The sequence below is a fragment of the Aethalodelphis obliquidens genome, unplaced genomic scaffold (genome assembly GCF_003676395.1).
Source record: "Aethalodelphis obliquidens isolate GAN/ISIS:26980383/991018 unplaced genomic scaffold, ASM367639v1 scaffold9, whole genome shotgun sequence".
Classification (NCBI taxonomy): domain Eukaryota; kingdom Metazoa; phylum Chordata; class Mammalia; order Artiodactyla; family Delphinidae; genus Aethalodelphis; species Aethalodelphis obliquidens.
This window is the reverse complement of record NW_020837953.1, coordinates 30,666,738-30,682,975: the sequence shown is the minus strand read 5'-3', so window position 1 is coordinate 30,682,975 and position 16,238 is coordinate 30,666,738. Positions and strand designations below refer to the sequence as shown.

The following is a 16,238-nucleotide window of genomic DNA, read 5'->3' as shown; positions in this document are numbered from 1 at the left end:
GTCATGAGCAGCTCTTTACCTCTACAGTCTTATCTCTTGCTGCCCTTACCTTTTTCTCACCTCTGTTATTCCTTCTATGACTGACTCTCTCAGATTTTAGAAGTCACTTAATTCAAGATATTTTCTGTCATCTCTCAGGAGAAAGCTAGATGCCCCCAGCCCCATCAATATGTGTTTGTGTAGCACCTAGGTACTTATCATGCTCTATTGTTGATCCTACTTATTTGAACTGTAATCACCTTAAGGACAAAAACTATTCTTTTTAGTTCCAGAGCATTGCTGGGCACATAATCAGTGATCAGGAAATCTTTGTCTGAATTCTGCTTGAGTGACTAAGAAAAGACTCTTAATAGTGGAAGCAACATTTGAGCCAATTCTTAAAGGATGGGTAGGAGTTCCCTAGATGGATCTGGGAAAGAAATTCCAGGCCAAGGGAGTGGTTTGTACAAATAGATGAGACAATGAAGAGTTTACAAGTGACTAGCAAGGCTTTCTAATTTCCACATGGAATATGAGACAAAGGTTATTAATTGTAGGATTTTATTTCCTATTCAGAGCCAGCCAGACTAGATTAGAGTTAGATGGTCGAATAAAGAATAGAAAACTGCTCCCACCCTCGATTATATATAAAGAAGCTGAAAATTAGTCTTTTACTTGAATATGTATCCGTGTGACCTGTTAATAATTTCTGTTGGTCAGCCTTTCCAAGAGGAAAGTGACTTTCTTCCCAACCTCGCACTAGAGCTCACCTCCTTGAGACATCTCAGACTTAAAGTGGTATGCTGAATTAAGCTGAGGGAGATGTAATTGAAATAGCGAAGAGTTTACTCTCCTAGGTAAGCCAATTTATATAGGTACCTCAGCATAAAATTACATTTAAATGGAAGCATTATACTTTTGTGATTGATCTTGTAAACTGTTTATTGACAATATAAAGCATGTTCTCACGTTAGTGTCTGATGTGCTGGCCAACAAAAAGTTTTGGAATTGTAAGTGTCACTAAAGGTTTTGAATGTTCAGCAGTGTTTGTTTAGAAACAGTTCTTCGATAAAATGAGACTGCTTGGGGGCTTCAATTGCTATCTAAATCTAAGCTGTAACTTAGATTCCTTTGCATATTAAACTTTATAAGGCCTTTTTTGCTCTTTCCCTAAATAAAATAGGAAGAGATTCACAAATTTTAATCTGTTACTTGCCCCATTCCTTGAGGCAATAAGCTGTGGAAGAAAAGTACTCTAAAAAGAGAGTATCTTATTAGGTGACACTTAAGAGAGAGTTGTCTACTTCTTATAAAGTTGAAGTGAGAGTTACCTTTGCATTTCTAAAATGTAATACATGGAAAACTAGAATGAACACAAGGCCTTATTGTTAAATTTTAAAGCCATTAGTAGGCCAGTACTTTCCCCTCTCCCTGCTTGTCTGCTTTTGTCAGCGCAAAGTAAATATTGATTGTTAAAATGAAACTGAAACATGCTGATTAGGGAACATGTGTTGGTTTGGTCCATAGGTGACAGAATTAGAATCTCTGAGAGATTTGTCATTGTTGTAGAGTGTGGACTTCCCTGGGAAATGAATATATCTTTAGGAAATAAATATTTCCTTGGCCATTTATACAAGAGCCAAAGTGAGTCCTGGAGTTAGAATCAGGAGGCTTGGGTTTTAGTCCTGGCTCTGAGCAAAGCATTTAACCTCTTGAACCCTCAATTTCCTTCTTCCGTAAAGAATAGGAGATTGAGCCAAATGATCACTAAGAATCCTTTTTCTAATCTTTGAGTTTATTGCTGCTTTCAAATACCCAAGATCAGCAGTGAGCCAAGTCAAGTTGGACATTTAAATTTGGCAGGTGGTAAACAGCAGCCATATGAGGATCCTTAAATCTATCTGTTCTACTCTTGTATAATTCTGTCAACATGAACTAGATTCTGTAATACTGTTTCTGGGCTCTGTGTGTGTGTGTGTGTGTGTGTGTGTGTGTGTGTGTGTGTGTGTGTGTGTGTGTTTAATGTGCCTGGTTTGAACTAATTCATGATAATACACACATCTGGGCTGTTCCATCTGTTTAATGTTTCTGTGCACCAACCTGATTGTGTTCACACTTCCTCCTTGGCCTGCTTCTTCCAGTTTGCTCTCTGGATTCATGGTACAGAAATGTCATCCTCTTCCGTTTCTGACTAACCTCCTTGTAATGACTGGGTTTTCTGCCATGTACCATTGTCTGGCTGCCCCTGACCTGCCCTCTCCTTTTTTGACTTGTTTTTTTTTTTTTTTTTTTACTATAACAGCTGTGATAGGTATTGCTTGCATTTATTGAGAGCTTTCCATGTGCCAGGCACATTACAAAGTACTTTATTTCTGTTCATGTCATTTAATGCCTTGTACTGGTAAGTATTGTTATGCCCACTTTACAAATGAGGAAACTGAGGCTCAGGGAGGTGAAATAACTTGCCTAGTGTTAACAGCTAGTAATAGATCTGGAATTAAAATTTTAGTCTGCCTCCAAAGTTCATCTTCTTAAACAATATGCTGTATTGTCTGCATGATGATGATAACTACAATATGCTGAGCACCTGCTAGGTGCTGGGCAATGCATTTGCCGCCTTTTGCTTCCCCATTTTACAGTAGTGGGTGGTGCTCTTGCACATGATCTGCTTTTAGGCTAATAAATGTAAGGGCCAGCTTAGAAGGAACTTGACATTCTTAGATTGGCGCATTCTTTTAATGGAAAATTTCGCTGTTTTTTTCCTTTTATCCTTTCCTATTTTAATGGTCAATATCATAATTTTTTTTTACTATTACCAGTACTAACAACTGAGTTTTGCCCAAGTGTACACTTTTTTTTTCTTACTGATGCCTTAGCATTGTCGTTTTCTTATTCCTTACCTTTGCTACTTTTTTAATCAAAAGCAGATAATAGAGATAAGGTAATGGGGAAAGAGGAGCAGGTGCTAAGGAAAGGCAAAGGAAAAATCCAGATACTAGAAATCTTTCCGAAATCTCAGTTTGGAGAACAAAGTTTTAAACTAAAAGCTCAGTTTTAGGGGTAGCTGTCATTTGTTAATGGAATATTAGGGCTTTGACAAACACAGGATTTAACCTCAGTAGCCTTATTCTCATCTGATAATAGGGTAAGTAATATATTCTTCACAATGCCTGTTTATTTGTGGTGATAATTAAAGGACATAGACAGTATAAAACTCCTTAATACAGTGCTCAGAATTGTTAGTTCCCCCTTTACCTTCAGATGTTAAATTCATCAAGCTATATCCTTAATATTTATGTATATGACTGTATATAAATTAGTTATATCTGAATAAAAAAAAAATCAGCATGCAGGCTGGCCCTTCCATTGCTGCATGTGGTTAGCTGATACTGCCTGTGTATTATATGCAGCACGTAGGGCTACTCCCTATAGTTTTGTATTCCTCAAGATCATTATTGAACTTTAGCAGAAAGAGAAATATTGCATAATACCTTAAAATATTCATTTCTAGTTTACTATTTTAGTAAGCAAAATTTTCAGAAATATTTCTTTTTATTTTTAGAAAAGGTATATTTAATTCTAAAATATTGTTCCTAATGTTATTAATTCCCAATACACAGATCTTATTCTGCTCTGAGTATGCCACTCACAGGTACGAAATACAGTTTTAGAGCAAGCAGTGAAATGTCAGAATGGTCTAATTTTGAGATAAGCTTGTATCTAAAATGTACCTTTGAATGGACTTCTGCTCCCATCAGCTTGCTTACGCATAACCCTGATGTTTTTTGTGTGATTAAATTTACAAATTCTTTGGTAGACTCTTGAGCAGCCTCCCTTTCTTCGTGACTGTGAGTCTGGAAAGTTGTAACCCAGCTCAGTGTCAGAAAAAGTAGGTGTGGACTTTGAGGGCTGTGCCGCTCAGCAGCTAGAATGTGGTTGGCAGTCTCCTCCCCTTCCTGCACTTGAGCTCTTCACAGTGTGCACTCTGGAATGACAGGCATTCCTATGTGAAGAGAGCCAGCGTGAAGACATATTTGTGAGAAACACCAGTGCCTTGTCCGGGATACAGGGAAACAGAAACTCCTGCGGATTAACTGACTTCCTGCCATTTCCTGATGTCTGGCGGTGACACTGAGAGAGGAGTGCATGTCCCCTCCTTACGTGGATTTATCGTTTAAGAAAAGTTCGCTTTGGTCGGGGACGATTTGTTGTTGTGAGACACATGAGACAACATAATCATGGGGCAAGCTGACATCTCCAGACCGGTAAATCCAGATGGAGTTGGTGAGTAATAGAACGCAAAGAAACAAAATCTTGACAGAGGCAAGGCAGATCTGTAGGTGAAGTTGACTATTTTATAGGAATTTGAATATGAGGATTTTGATGTTTTTAACTTTGGGATGTTTATCACTTTGTGAAGAATAAATGAAAAATAAGTTAATTTTTCATTCAGTTATATTAATTTACCACTCATAGTTGTGTTTTACTGTATCCTTTTGGACTTTTTAAAGACAATATTGCTAGTAAACCATCTGTTAATTTCTTGCCCTTGCAGAACATAAGTGCTACAGGAACTCGTGTTTAGAAATCAATGGTGTTTTACTGCTCTTTTGCAGGACTTGGGCAGCTGATATATACGTGTGGTATAGCATTAGAATTGTTGACTTCTATAAACAGGACCTGTTTTGTTTTGTTTTGTTTTGTTGGCTGCAGCATGCAGGATCTTAGTTCCCCCTACCAGTTCCACCAGGCCCCCTGAAGTGAAGCACAGAGTCCTAACCACTGGACCACCAGGGAATTCCCGACAGGACCATTTTTGAGATTTGACTTAATTTTTTAGACTCAGTTATACATTTTCCAAATAAGTCTCAGGCTTTTTCCATTGTGCTGGTGTTTCCGTTTCTCATAAGGCAATACTTGGTATAAACATTGCTGAAGGCAGTGCTTTGCGTTTGAAGTGTTATTGTCTCAGAGATAGCTGGAGACCAGGCTGATAAGTGTAGCCAGAGTTTCAAAGCATGTAAGTGAAATGGAAGTCCACTGTCACTAAAAGACTCATTTTCCCAACCTTGTGGGGTTTTGTATAAAATGAAGATAGAAAGGTGGGAAAGATAGATTTAAGTGGATGCTCATTAAAGGCTTCCTAAATATAAACAAAGTGGGGAAAAGCCTGTGAATCATTCCTTGACATTATACTTTTTTTTTTTTTTTTAAGATTCATGCCTTCTTATACCTTCTCTTTGATTTATGAAGCAGCAGAAAACATGTTCAGTCCCAGGGTGGTTTTTTTTTTTCCCCCAGAAATGAAAAATGTTAGTGACTTTAAAGAAAACCATAAAGTATGGGAACACAGGTAACACGCCCAAATGTGTCTCATGATTTAATGTAATTTCATTTCTAAAGGTATGTTTTCCCCTGAGAACTTTCCAGATGAAATTCCTACAAAGTACTTTTCATATTTTATTGAAACTGAAGCACATGGATCGCAAAGTGAGTCATTCAGCCACAGATTTTTAGGACTGAAATCAGAACTTGACTTACTTTACTTTGATCACCAGGGCTGGGTCCATATCAATTCGGTAGCTCAGTTGTTTTGTTTTGTTTTTATTCCCTTAATGAAATCGTTCTCATTGGGTTGGCCGAAAAATTCATACGATGTTAATGGAAAAACCCGAATGAACTTTTTGGCCAACCCAATGGCTAGAAAAGGGTATAGAGGAAAATATAAAGGACCCTCTGGGGCCTCTACTCAGCTTGAGATGAAATTAAAAACAGAGTTAGGGCTTCCCTGGTGGCACAGTGGTTGAGAGTCCGCCTGCCGATGCGGGGGACACGGGTTCGTGCCCCGGTCCGGGAAGATCCCACATGCTGTGCAGCGGCTGGGCCCGTGAGCCATGGCTGCTGAGCCTGCGTGTCTGGAGCCTGTGCTCCGCAACAGGAGAGGCCACAACAGTGAGAGGCCCGCGTACCGCAAAAAAAAAAAAAAAAAAAAAAAGTCTTCATAAAAACAGAGTTATATCCCACCCCACCCCTCTCTCTATGCCTACATTCCCTTATGATGGCATTTTGCTTGTTTGCTCCCAGAGGTAACCACTCTCCTGAATTTGGTAAATTCCCTTTTGGGCCACTAAATTCTCCTGTGGTTTCTACTACAAAGGTGGTTCTCTGTTAACAAGTCAGGATGTAAATCATGCTAGGCATTTATCTATGAGATGGAAATGAAAGGTCTTTGAAAAGCAAGAAATGGGTAAGCAGGTACAGCGTACTAGTGAGTGGTAATATTTATGAAGAATGCTCATTTCATATCTATATACTAGACAAAAAATTTCATCTCAACAGATAAAGTTTCAAATTTTTTCTGCCTATTAAAAAAAAGTAGGGCTCATCATTCATCAATTTTTCCTTCTACCGATAATCCTAATAAAAGTCCTGTGAAGTGGGGAGTTCCCTGGTGGCCTAGTGGTTAGGATTCTGGGCTTCCACTGCCACATCGCAGGTTCAATCCCTGGTCTGGGAACTGAGATCCCGCAAGCCATGCAGCGCAGCCAAAAAAAAGATTTACTGAGATAAAACTTTCAAATAATACTTTGTAGTTCTCAATCAACACAAAAAGCTGTTTCTGTGTTCACTAGAATCCTTTACTATGTATCATATTAAAACAAACAGCTAAAAAAAAAAAACAGCTGATTTAGCACATGTCCTTAAATTAGGCACAAGACCAAAGATATTTATTTATTTATTTAGCTGAGCCGGGTCTTAGTTGCAGCACACGGGATCTTTAGTTGCAGCATGCGAACCCTTAGTTGCAGCATGCATGTGGGATCAAGTTCCCTGACCGGGGATCGAACCCAGCCCCCTACATTGGGAGCATGGAGTCTTAGCCACTGGACCACCAGGGAAGTACCAAGAATTTTAGTGAATTCTACCCAACCATTTAAGCTGGAACTTTCCTTCTCTCTCTAACTTTCCATTCCCTCTCTCTAGCTCTTTTTTTTTTTTCCCCATCATGTACCTTTCACTCAATAATTAGCCTCTTTTTTCCCCACTTTTCCTTTGTATAAGAATATATTGCTTTAAAAGATGTCATATTGTAATACGGGAGTTCCCAATCCCCGGGCCGCATACCAATATCCCCTCATTCATATTACTGCCTGAACCATCCCCCACGCACCCCCCCATCCATGGAAAAGTTGTCTTCCACGAAACTGGTCCCTGGTGGCAAAAAGGTTGGGGACCACTGTTGTAATATTTCCTCTTTCCTTCATTCCTTTTCCATCAGTATTCGATTCATTTTACTCTGAAATTTGTTGTTATGTGTTCTCCCACATGAGAATAGGAGTGGTTTTGGGAAAGGTGCTTTAGAAATAATTTTGTTATTTGGAGGCAAAGTTAGTAAGGAGATTGCTGGATGAATAAATTTTAATATAGCTATAGAACAGTATTAACATAGAAATAAATAATAGATGGATTAATTAAAAATAAACTTCTTCATGAGACTTGAAAGAAGAACACTTGGCATTATTTGGTCACCAGAATTATCAGAGACATTTCTCATACCTATCTAGATCTAAAAATAAAATGCTTCTGAGAGGGCTTCCCTGGTGGCGCAGTGGTTGAGAGTCCGCCTGCCGGTGCAGGGGACATGGGTTCGTGCCCCGGCCCGGGAGGATCCCACGTGCCGCGGGGCGGCTGGGCCCGTGAGCCATGGCCGCTGAGCCTGCGTGTCCGGAGCCTGTGCTCCGCACGGGAGAGGCCACAACAGTGAGAGGCCCGTGTACCACAAAAAAAAAAAAAAAAAAAAAAAATGCTTCTGAGAAAGAAGGAACAGGTATACTTTCTTCATGTAATCCAGGAATCAAGAGAAAGTGTTAGGGGTCTGTCATGTACTCCTTAAAGGATTTTCTGTTGAATACCAATCAAAAATTATTATTCCCTCTTTCTGCTTCAGTAGATTTTCTGAATGGCCTATTGTCACAACAGTATATTCCCTCTTTCTACTTGCAGGTTAATTTTGATAGGTTTAAAGTTTTTTTCCATGAGAGAATATATTTTCTGGCACCTCACCTTAAAACCTTTCTCTCAACTTAGAACTTTTATCAAAAAAGTATACATATCAAATTGCCAGAGTAAAGCAGCATCACTTCTTGACGTAGTTACAGTCAAAGATCTCTTTTCCCAGAGTTGGAACCTCAGACCTAATTGTACCTGCAGGTACAGAGAGAGACCTTCTCCCTGGCTATCTTCTTGAGTGCTTTGCCCAGTTCTATTTCCCAAAGGTCAGAACTATGCAGTATTTCCAAGGGAAGTTATGGGCCTGCTCTAGACAAAGCCTGCTTTGTTCATTAGTGGTTTTGCTTTCTGTAATTTTGTTGCAGTTTTGCTTTCTGTAATTTTGTTGCTTTCTGGTTTTTTTTGTTGCAGTTTTCTAAAACAGTTTTTTAAATTCAATAATAATCCTCTTTCAGAAGGCAAAAATGAGTATAAGTACAATAGTGTAAGTACCATAAATTAGTGTTCTCCATTTACAGAATTCTAATGCTGTTAAAATGATTGTATAAAAGCAAGATCTGTTTCAAGCTAGATGGGCATAAAAGATAATTAAACAGAACCATTAGATTATAAAAGTAATTGGCCACAATATATTTAAGTCAAACCATTATGCCATATACCTTAAACTTAAAAAAAAAAGATAATTGCTACCTCTTGATAATGGAGTATGTATCTCGTTGCACAAAGCTATGTATTTTTAAGTTTTGGACAATAACTGATTATTAAAAGTTTTGGGGGTAAAATGAGAGAACTTTATACACTTTAAATCTACACATTTTTTAAGACCCGACAAGGTATAAGAAATAGGTGTGGAACTAAGACAGTCCCAGTAATTTTGTTGCTTATTACTAAGCCTAGTGAAGGGGAGTGGGTAGTGAAGGCTATCTTGAAAACTAAGTTATCTGTCAACTACAATTGCCTGTGCCTTACCTTGCCTTCCAACGTGAATGACTAATTGGTTGTAAATCAGATTCTCAAATGAACTAGGTTTACCGTCTAACCCTGTTTTATCCCTTATCTCTAGCAAGTAATGTAGGTATAACATGTATCTGTAGCAAATAGTTTATCTGAAGATGAAAAGTGCTAAGTTATTTTTTAATAATACTATACATTTATTTTAAAATCACCTCAGAAATTCACCTGGAACAACTAAACTTGAACTAAAAAACATTGAATTAAATGTTGACCAGGAAAAAACTTAGGGTTGAAGAAAGAAACTGCTAGAACTCTGCATAATATATGAAATAAGAAACAAGCCTCTGAAATGTGAGGTGCTAGCTACAACTTGGAGGAGGGAGTAAGTAGTTTAAACACCAGGGCATAGTTTCACGGTACTTCTCAAACTGGAAACTCCAAACTGTAATTAGTTATCTTCCTCTCCTAACTCCACCCCCTCCAAAAAACACCAAGACCTCCAACTCTGTGAATTGCTTTCCTAGTGGCCTGCAGCTGCATGACTTCCTTGGAACACACAATCCTAAAACTATAGCCAGCATTCTACACCCTGTTTTCTGGCAAACAAAGGGAAACAAGGAGGGAAAAGCCACCTTGTTTTGGTTCTCATTGGAAAACAGAATGGGACCATGAGGACATTTTAAATTCCATACTGAGTTTAAATAGAAACAGTGGGGTATCCAAATGTGACTCCAAGCCTGTATTTCTTCTGTCAAATTGGAAATGGGGGCTTCCCTGGTGGCTCAGTGGTTAAGAATCAGCCTGCCAGTGCAGGGGACACGGGTTTGAGCCCTGGTCCATGAAGATCCCACATGCCGCGGAGCAAGGCCATTCACCACAACTACTGAGCCTGCACTCTAGAGCCCGCAAGCCACAACTACTGAGCCTGCATGCCACAACTACTGAAGCTGCGTGCCTAGAGCCTGTACTCTGCAACAAGAGAAGCCACCGCAAGGAGAAGCCCGCGCACGGCAACGAAGAGTAGCCCCTGCTTGCCGCAACTAGAGAAAGCACGCGCGCAGCAACAAAGACCCAGTGCAGCCAAAAATAAATAAATTAATTTTTAAAAATTGGAAATGGGAGGGAGATGGTCATAAATCAGAATTGTTGAGAACAAATATTTGGTTGATGTGCAGGTTTGCTTATGAACAGTTTCAAATTCACCTCCCTAAGCCTTTTATTTATGAGTACAGAAACAATATTTGAGGTGTAATTGTATCATTAAGAATAAAAAAGATCGGGACTTCCCTGATCGCGCAGTGGTTGAGAGTCCGTCTGCCGATGCAGGGGACACGGGTTCGTGCCCCGAACCGGGAAGATCTCACATGCCGCAGAGTGGCTGGGCCTGTGAGCCATGGCCGCTGAGCCTGTGCGTCCGGAGCCTGTGCTCCGCAACGGGAGAGGCCACAACAGTGAGAGGCCCGCGTACCACCAAAATAAAATAAAATAAAAAAGATGGTTTCTCAATACCTGAGTATACTTTTTCTTGTATAATTTATTCATCCATCAGTTTCTCTTTCTTTCTATTGCAGTTTTCTAAGTGATGCAATTGAATTTTCTTAAAGTCAGACAAAAATTCACAGTAGGAAGCCTGAATAGTTCCAGTGGATCCAAGAATGCTACGGAGATTAGTGGCTTCAATTAGATCTAATCAGCCACTGCTCTCAAGAATTTATGCATACTTTAAAACCCTTTATTCCACAGCTGAAAAGTTTACACCTGGTGAATTTAGATTACCGTTAAATTTGGTCTCTAGCTCCTTTAGCACAAGATTGTACTCATGGTGAACAAGGGCGGTATTCTTAAAAGAATGTAGGACTAGAAACTGTTGTTTGGGTGATCCAAACCTACTTACTTTAACATGTGTCACTACTCCAAGAAAATGTCCTTGAATGGTTTAATTTGCTTAATACTTCAGACTATGATTTTTATGTAGGAAATAATTCTTTTTTTTTTTTTTTTTGGCTGCATTGGGTCTTTGTTGCTGAGCGCAGGCTTTCTCTAGTTGTGGCGAGCGAGGGCTACTCTTCGTTGCAGTGCGTGGGTTTCTCGCTGCCGTGGCTTGTCTTGTTGTGGAGCAGGGCTCTAAGCACGTGGGCTTCAGTAGTTGTGGCACGCGGGCTCAGTAGCTGTGCCTCGCGGGCTCTAGAGCGCAAGCTCAGTAGTTGTGGCACACGAGCTTAGTCGCTCCGCAGCATGTGAGATCTTCCTGGACCAGGGCTCGAACCCGTGTCCCCTGCATTGGCAGGTGGATTCTTAACCACTGTGCCACCAGAGAAGCCCGGAAATAATTCATTTTTATAGGAACCTAATGTTTAGAAAGAATTGCTTTCTTTTATGTACTTATATATATGCTGGACTTTATTAACTGTTATGATTTGAAAGCTCCCACTTTCAAAGTAAATTTGTTTTTATTCCAATTATAAAAGCCATACATGTTCACTGTAAAATAAAAAAAAACACACACACAAAATAAAAGAAGCTAGAAGAAGCACAGATATCCTGTAGTCCTATCATCAAATTATATTTACATTTTCGTTTAGTTCTTTGCATTCTCCCTTTTTTTTGAATTTTTGAATTTTATTTTTTTATACAGAAGGTTCTTATTAGTTATCTATTTTATACATATTAGTGTATATATGTCAATTCCGATTTCCCAATTCATCCCACCACCAACACTGCTCCCCCCTGCCCGCCACTTTACCCTCTTGGTGTCCATACGTTTGTTCTCTACATCTGTATCTCTTTTTTTGCCCTGGAAACCGGTTCATCTGTACCATTTTTCTAGGTTCCACATATATGCGTTAATATATGATATTTGTTTTTCTGACTTACTTTACTCTATATGACAGTCTCTAGATCCATCCACGTCTCTACAAATGCCCCAGTTTCGTCCCTGTCTGAGTAATATTCCATTGTATATATGTACCACATCTTCTTTATCCATTCATCTGTCGATGGGCATTTAGGTTGCTTCCATGACTTGGCTGTTGTAAATAGTGCTGCAATGAACATTGGAGTGCATGTGTCTTTTTGAATTATGGTTTTCTCAGGGTATATGCCCAGTAGTGGTATTGCTGGGTCATAAGGTAATTCTATTTTTAGTTTTTTAAGGAACTTCCATACTGTTCTCCATAGTGGCTGTATCACTTTACATTCCAACCAACAGTGCAAGAGGGTTCCATTTTCTCCACACCCTCTCCAACATTTATTGTTTCTAGATTTTCTTATGATGCCCATTCTAACTGGTGTGAGGTGATACCTCATTGTAGTTTTGATTTGCAGTTCTCTAATAATTAGTGATGTTGAGCAGCTTTTCATCTGCTTCTTGGCCATCTGTATGTCATCTTTGGAGAAATGTCTATTTAGGTCTGCTCATTTTTCGATTGGGTTGTTTGTTTTGTTAATATCGAGCTGCATGAGCTGTTTATATATTTTGGAGATTAATCCTTTGTCCGTTGATTCATTTGCAAATATTTTCTCCCATTCTAAGGGTTGTCTTTTCGTCTTGTTTGTAGTTTCCTTTGCTTTGCAAAAGATTCTAAGTTTCATTAGGTCCCATTTGTTTATTTTTGTTTCTATTTCCATAACTCTAGGAGGTGGATCAAAAAAGTTCTTGCTGTGACTTATGTCAAAAAGTGTTCTTCCTATGTTTTCCTGTAAGAGTTTTATAATGTCCAGTCTTACGTTTAGTTCTCTAACCCATTTTGAGCTTATTTTTGTGTATGGTGTTAAGGAGTGTTCTAATATCATTCTTTTACATGTAGCTGTCCAGTTTTCCCAGCGCCACTTATTGAAGAGATTGTCTTCTCTCCATTGTATATCCTTGCCTCCTTTGTTGTAGATTAGTTGACCATAGGTGCGTGGGTTTATCTCTGGGCTTTCTGTCCTGTTCCATTGATGTATATTTCTGTTTTTGTGCCAGTACCATATTGTCTTGATTACTGTAGCTTTGTAGTATAGTCTGAAGTCAGGGAGTCTGATTCCTCCAGCTCCGTTTTTTTCCCTCAAGGCTGCTTGGGCTATTGGGGGTCTTTTGTGTCTCCATACAGATTTTAAGATTTTTTTGTTCTAGTTCTGTAAAACATGCCACTGGTAATTTGATAGGGATTGCATTGAATCTGTAGATTGCTTTGGGTGGTATAGTCATTTTCACAATATTGATTCTTCCAATCCAAGAACATGGTATATCTCTCCATCTGTTTGTGTCATCTTTTTTTTTTTTTTTTTTTCTTTTTTTGCGGTACGCGGGCCTCTCACTGTTGTGGCCTCTCCCATCGCAGAGCACAGGCTCCAGACGCGCAGGCTCAGTGGCCATGGCTCACGGGCCCAGCCGCTCTGCAGCATGTGGGATCCTCCCAGACCGGGACACAAACCCATGTCCCCTGCATCAGCAGGTGGACTCTCAACCACTGCACCACCAGGGAAGCCCCTGTTTATGTCATCTTCGATTTCTTTCATCAGTGTCTTATAGTTTTCTGAGTGCAGGTCTTTTACCTCCTTAGGTAGGTTTATTCCTAGGTATTTTATTCTTTTTGTTGCAATGGTGAATGGGATTGTTTCCTTAATTTCTCTTTCTGATCTTTCGTTGTTAGTGTATAGGAATGCAAGAGATTTCTGTGCATTAATTTTGTATCCTGCAACTTTACCAAATTCATTGATTAGCTCTAGTAGCTTTCTGGTGGCATCTTTAGGATTCTCTATGTATAGTATCATGTCATCTGCAAACAGTGACAGTTTGACTTCTTCTTTTCCAATTTGTATTCCTTTTATTTCTTTTTCTTCTCTGATTGCCGTGGCTAGGACTTCCGAAACTGTGTTGAATAATAGTGGCGAGAATGGACACCCTTGTCTTGTTCCTGGTCTTAGAGGAAATGCTTTCAGTTTTTCACCATTGCGAATGATGTTTGCTGTGGATATGTCATATATGGCCTTTATTATGTTGAGGTAGGTTCCCTCTGTGCCCACTCTCTGGAGAGTTCTTATCATAAATGGGTGTTGAATTTTGTCAAAAACTTTTTCTGCATCTATTGAGATGATCATATGTTATTTCTTCTTCAATTTGTTAATATGGTATATCACATTGATTGATTTGAGTATATTGAAGAATCCTTGCATCCCTAGGATAAATCCCACTTGATCATGGTGTATGATCCTTTTAATGTGTTGTTGGATTCTGTTTGCTAGTATTTTGCTGAGGATTTTTGCATCTATATTCATCAGTGATATTGGTCTGTAATTTTCTTTTTTTGTAGTATCTTTGTCTGGTTTTGGTATCAGGGTGATGGTGGCCTCATAGAATGAATTTGGGAGTGTTCTTTCCTCTGCAATTTTTTAGAAGACTTTGAGAAGAATGGGTGTTAACTCTTCTCTAAATGTTTGATAGAATTCAGCTGTGAAGCCATCTGGTCCTGGACTTTTGTTTGTTGGAAGATTTTTAATCACAGTTTCAATTTCATTACTTGTGATTGGTCTGTTCATATTTTCTATTTCTTCCTTGGATCAGTCTTGGAAGGTTATACGTTTCTAAGAATTTGTCCATTTCTTCCAGGTTGTCCGTTTTATTGGCATAGATCTGCTTGTAGTAGTCTCTTAGGATGCTTTGTATTTCTGAAGTGTCCCTCGTAACTTCTCCTTTTTCATTTCTAATTTTATTGATTTGAGTCCTCTCCCTGTTTTTCTTGTTGAGTCTGGCTAAAGGTTTATCAATTTTGTTTATCTTCTCAACGAACCAGCTTTCAGTTTTTTTATTCACTTTGCTATATTGTTTTCTTTGTTTCTATTTCATTTATTTCTGCTCTGATCTTTATGATTTCTTTCCTTCTCCTAACTTTGGGTTTTGTTTGTTCTTCTATCTCTAGTTCCTTTAGGTGTAAGGTTAGATTGTTTATTTGAGAGTTTTCTTGTTTCTTGAGGTAGGCTTGTATTGCTATAAACTTCCCTCTTAGAACCGCTTTTGCTGCATCCCATAGGTTTTGGATCGTCGTGTTTTTGTTGTAATTTGTCTCTAGATATTTTTTGATTTCTTCAGTGATCCCTTGGTTATCTAGTAACGTATTGTTTAGCCTCCATGTGTTTACGTTTTTTTCCCTGTAATTGATTTCTGGTCTCATAGCATTGTGGTCAGAAAAGATGCTTGATATGATTTCAGTTTTCATAAATTTACCAAGACTTGATTCGTGACCCAAGATGTGATCTGTCCTGGAGAATATTCTGTGTGCACTTGAGAAGAAAATGTAATCTGCTGTTTTTGGATGGAATGTCCTATAAATATCAATTAAATCTATCTGGTCTATGGTGTCATTTAAAACTTGTGTTTCCTTATTAATTTTCTGTCAGATGATCTGTCCATTGGTGTAAGTAAAGTGTTAAAGTCCCCCACTGTTATTGTGTTACTGTCGTTTTCTTCATTTCTAGCTGTTAGCAGTTGCCTTGTGTATTGAGGTGCTCCTATGTTGGGTGCATATATATTTATAATTATCATATCTTCTTCTTGGATTGATCCCATGATCATTATGTTGTGTCCTTCCTTGTCTCCTGTAACATTCTTTATTTTAGAGTCTATTTTATCTGATATGAGTATTGTTACTCCAGCTTTCTTTTGATTTCCATTTGCATGGAATATCTTTTTCATCCCCTCACTTTCAGTCTGAATGTGTCCCAAGGTCTGAAGTGTGTCTCTTGTAGACAGCATATAGATGGGTCTTGTTTTTGTATCCATTCAGCGAGCCTGTGTCTTTTGGTTGGAGCATTTAATCCATTCACGTTTAAGGTAATTATCAATATGTATGTTCCTATTACCATTTTCTTAATTGTTTTGGGTTTGTTTTTGTAGGTCCTTTTCTTCTCTTGTGTTTCCCACTTAGAGAAGTTCCTTTAGCATTTGTTGTAGAGCTGGTTTGGTGGTGCTGAATTCTCTTAGCTTTTGCTTGTCTGTAAAACTTTTGATTTCTCTGTCGATTCTGAATGATATCCTTGCCGGGTAGAGTAATCTTGGTTGTAGGTTCTTAACTTTCATTGCCTTAAATATATCATACCACTCTCTTCTGGCTTATAGAGTTTCTGCTGAGAAATCAGCTGTTAACCTTATGGGAGTTCCCTTGTATGTTGTCATTTTTCCCTTGCTGCTTTTAATAATTTTTCTTTGGCTTTAATTTTTGTCAATTTGATTACTATGTGTCTTGGCATGTTTCTCCTTGGGTTTAACGTGCCTGGGACTCTCTGCGCTTCCTGGACTTGGGTGGCTATTTCCTTTC

General features: G+C 38.8%; 1 protein-coding gene across 11 annotated transcripts in view; it reads left to right on the top strand.

Moving 5' to 3' along the window:
• PHACTR4 (phosphatase and actin regulator 4) overlaps positions 1-16,238 on the top strand; it is a 117,578-nt gene that overhangs the window by 66,295 nt on the left and 35,045 nt on the right. For 2 of the 11 annotated variants that reach the window (XM_027109451.1, XM_027109456.1), the window contains exon 1: positions 3,971-4,263. The exons of 8 other annotated variants lie outside the window; for them this stretch is intronic. In XM_027109451.1, coding sequence (XP_026965252.1) covers positions 4,218-4,263 — 46 coding nt within the window. In that variant the 5' untranslated portion in view covers positions 3,971-4,217. Of the gene's footprint in view, positions 1-3,970; positions 4,264-16,238 lie in introns of those variants that run through there. One more of the 11 variants, XM_027109452.1, reaches the window with a different exon arrangement.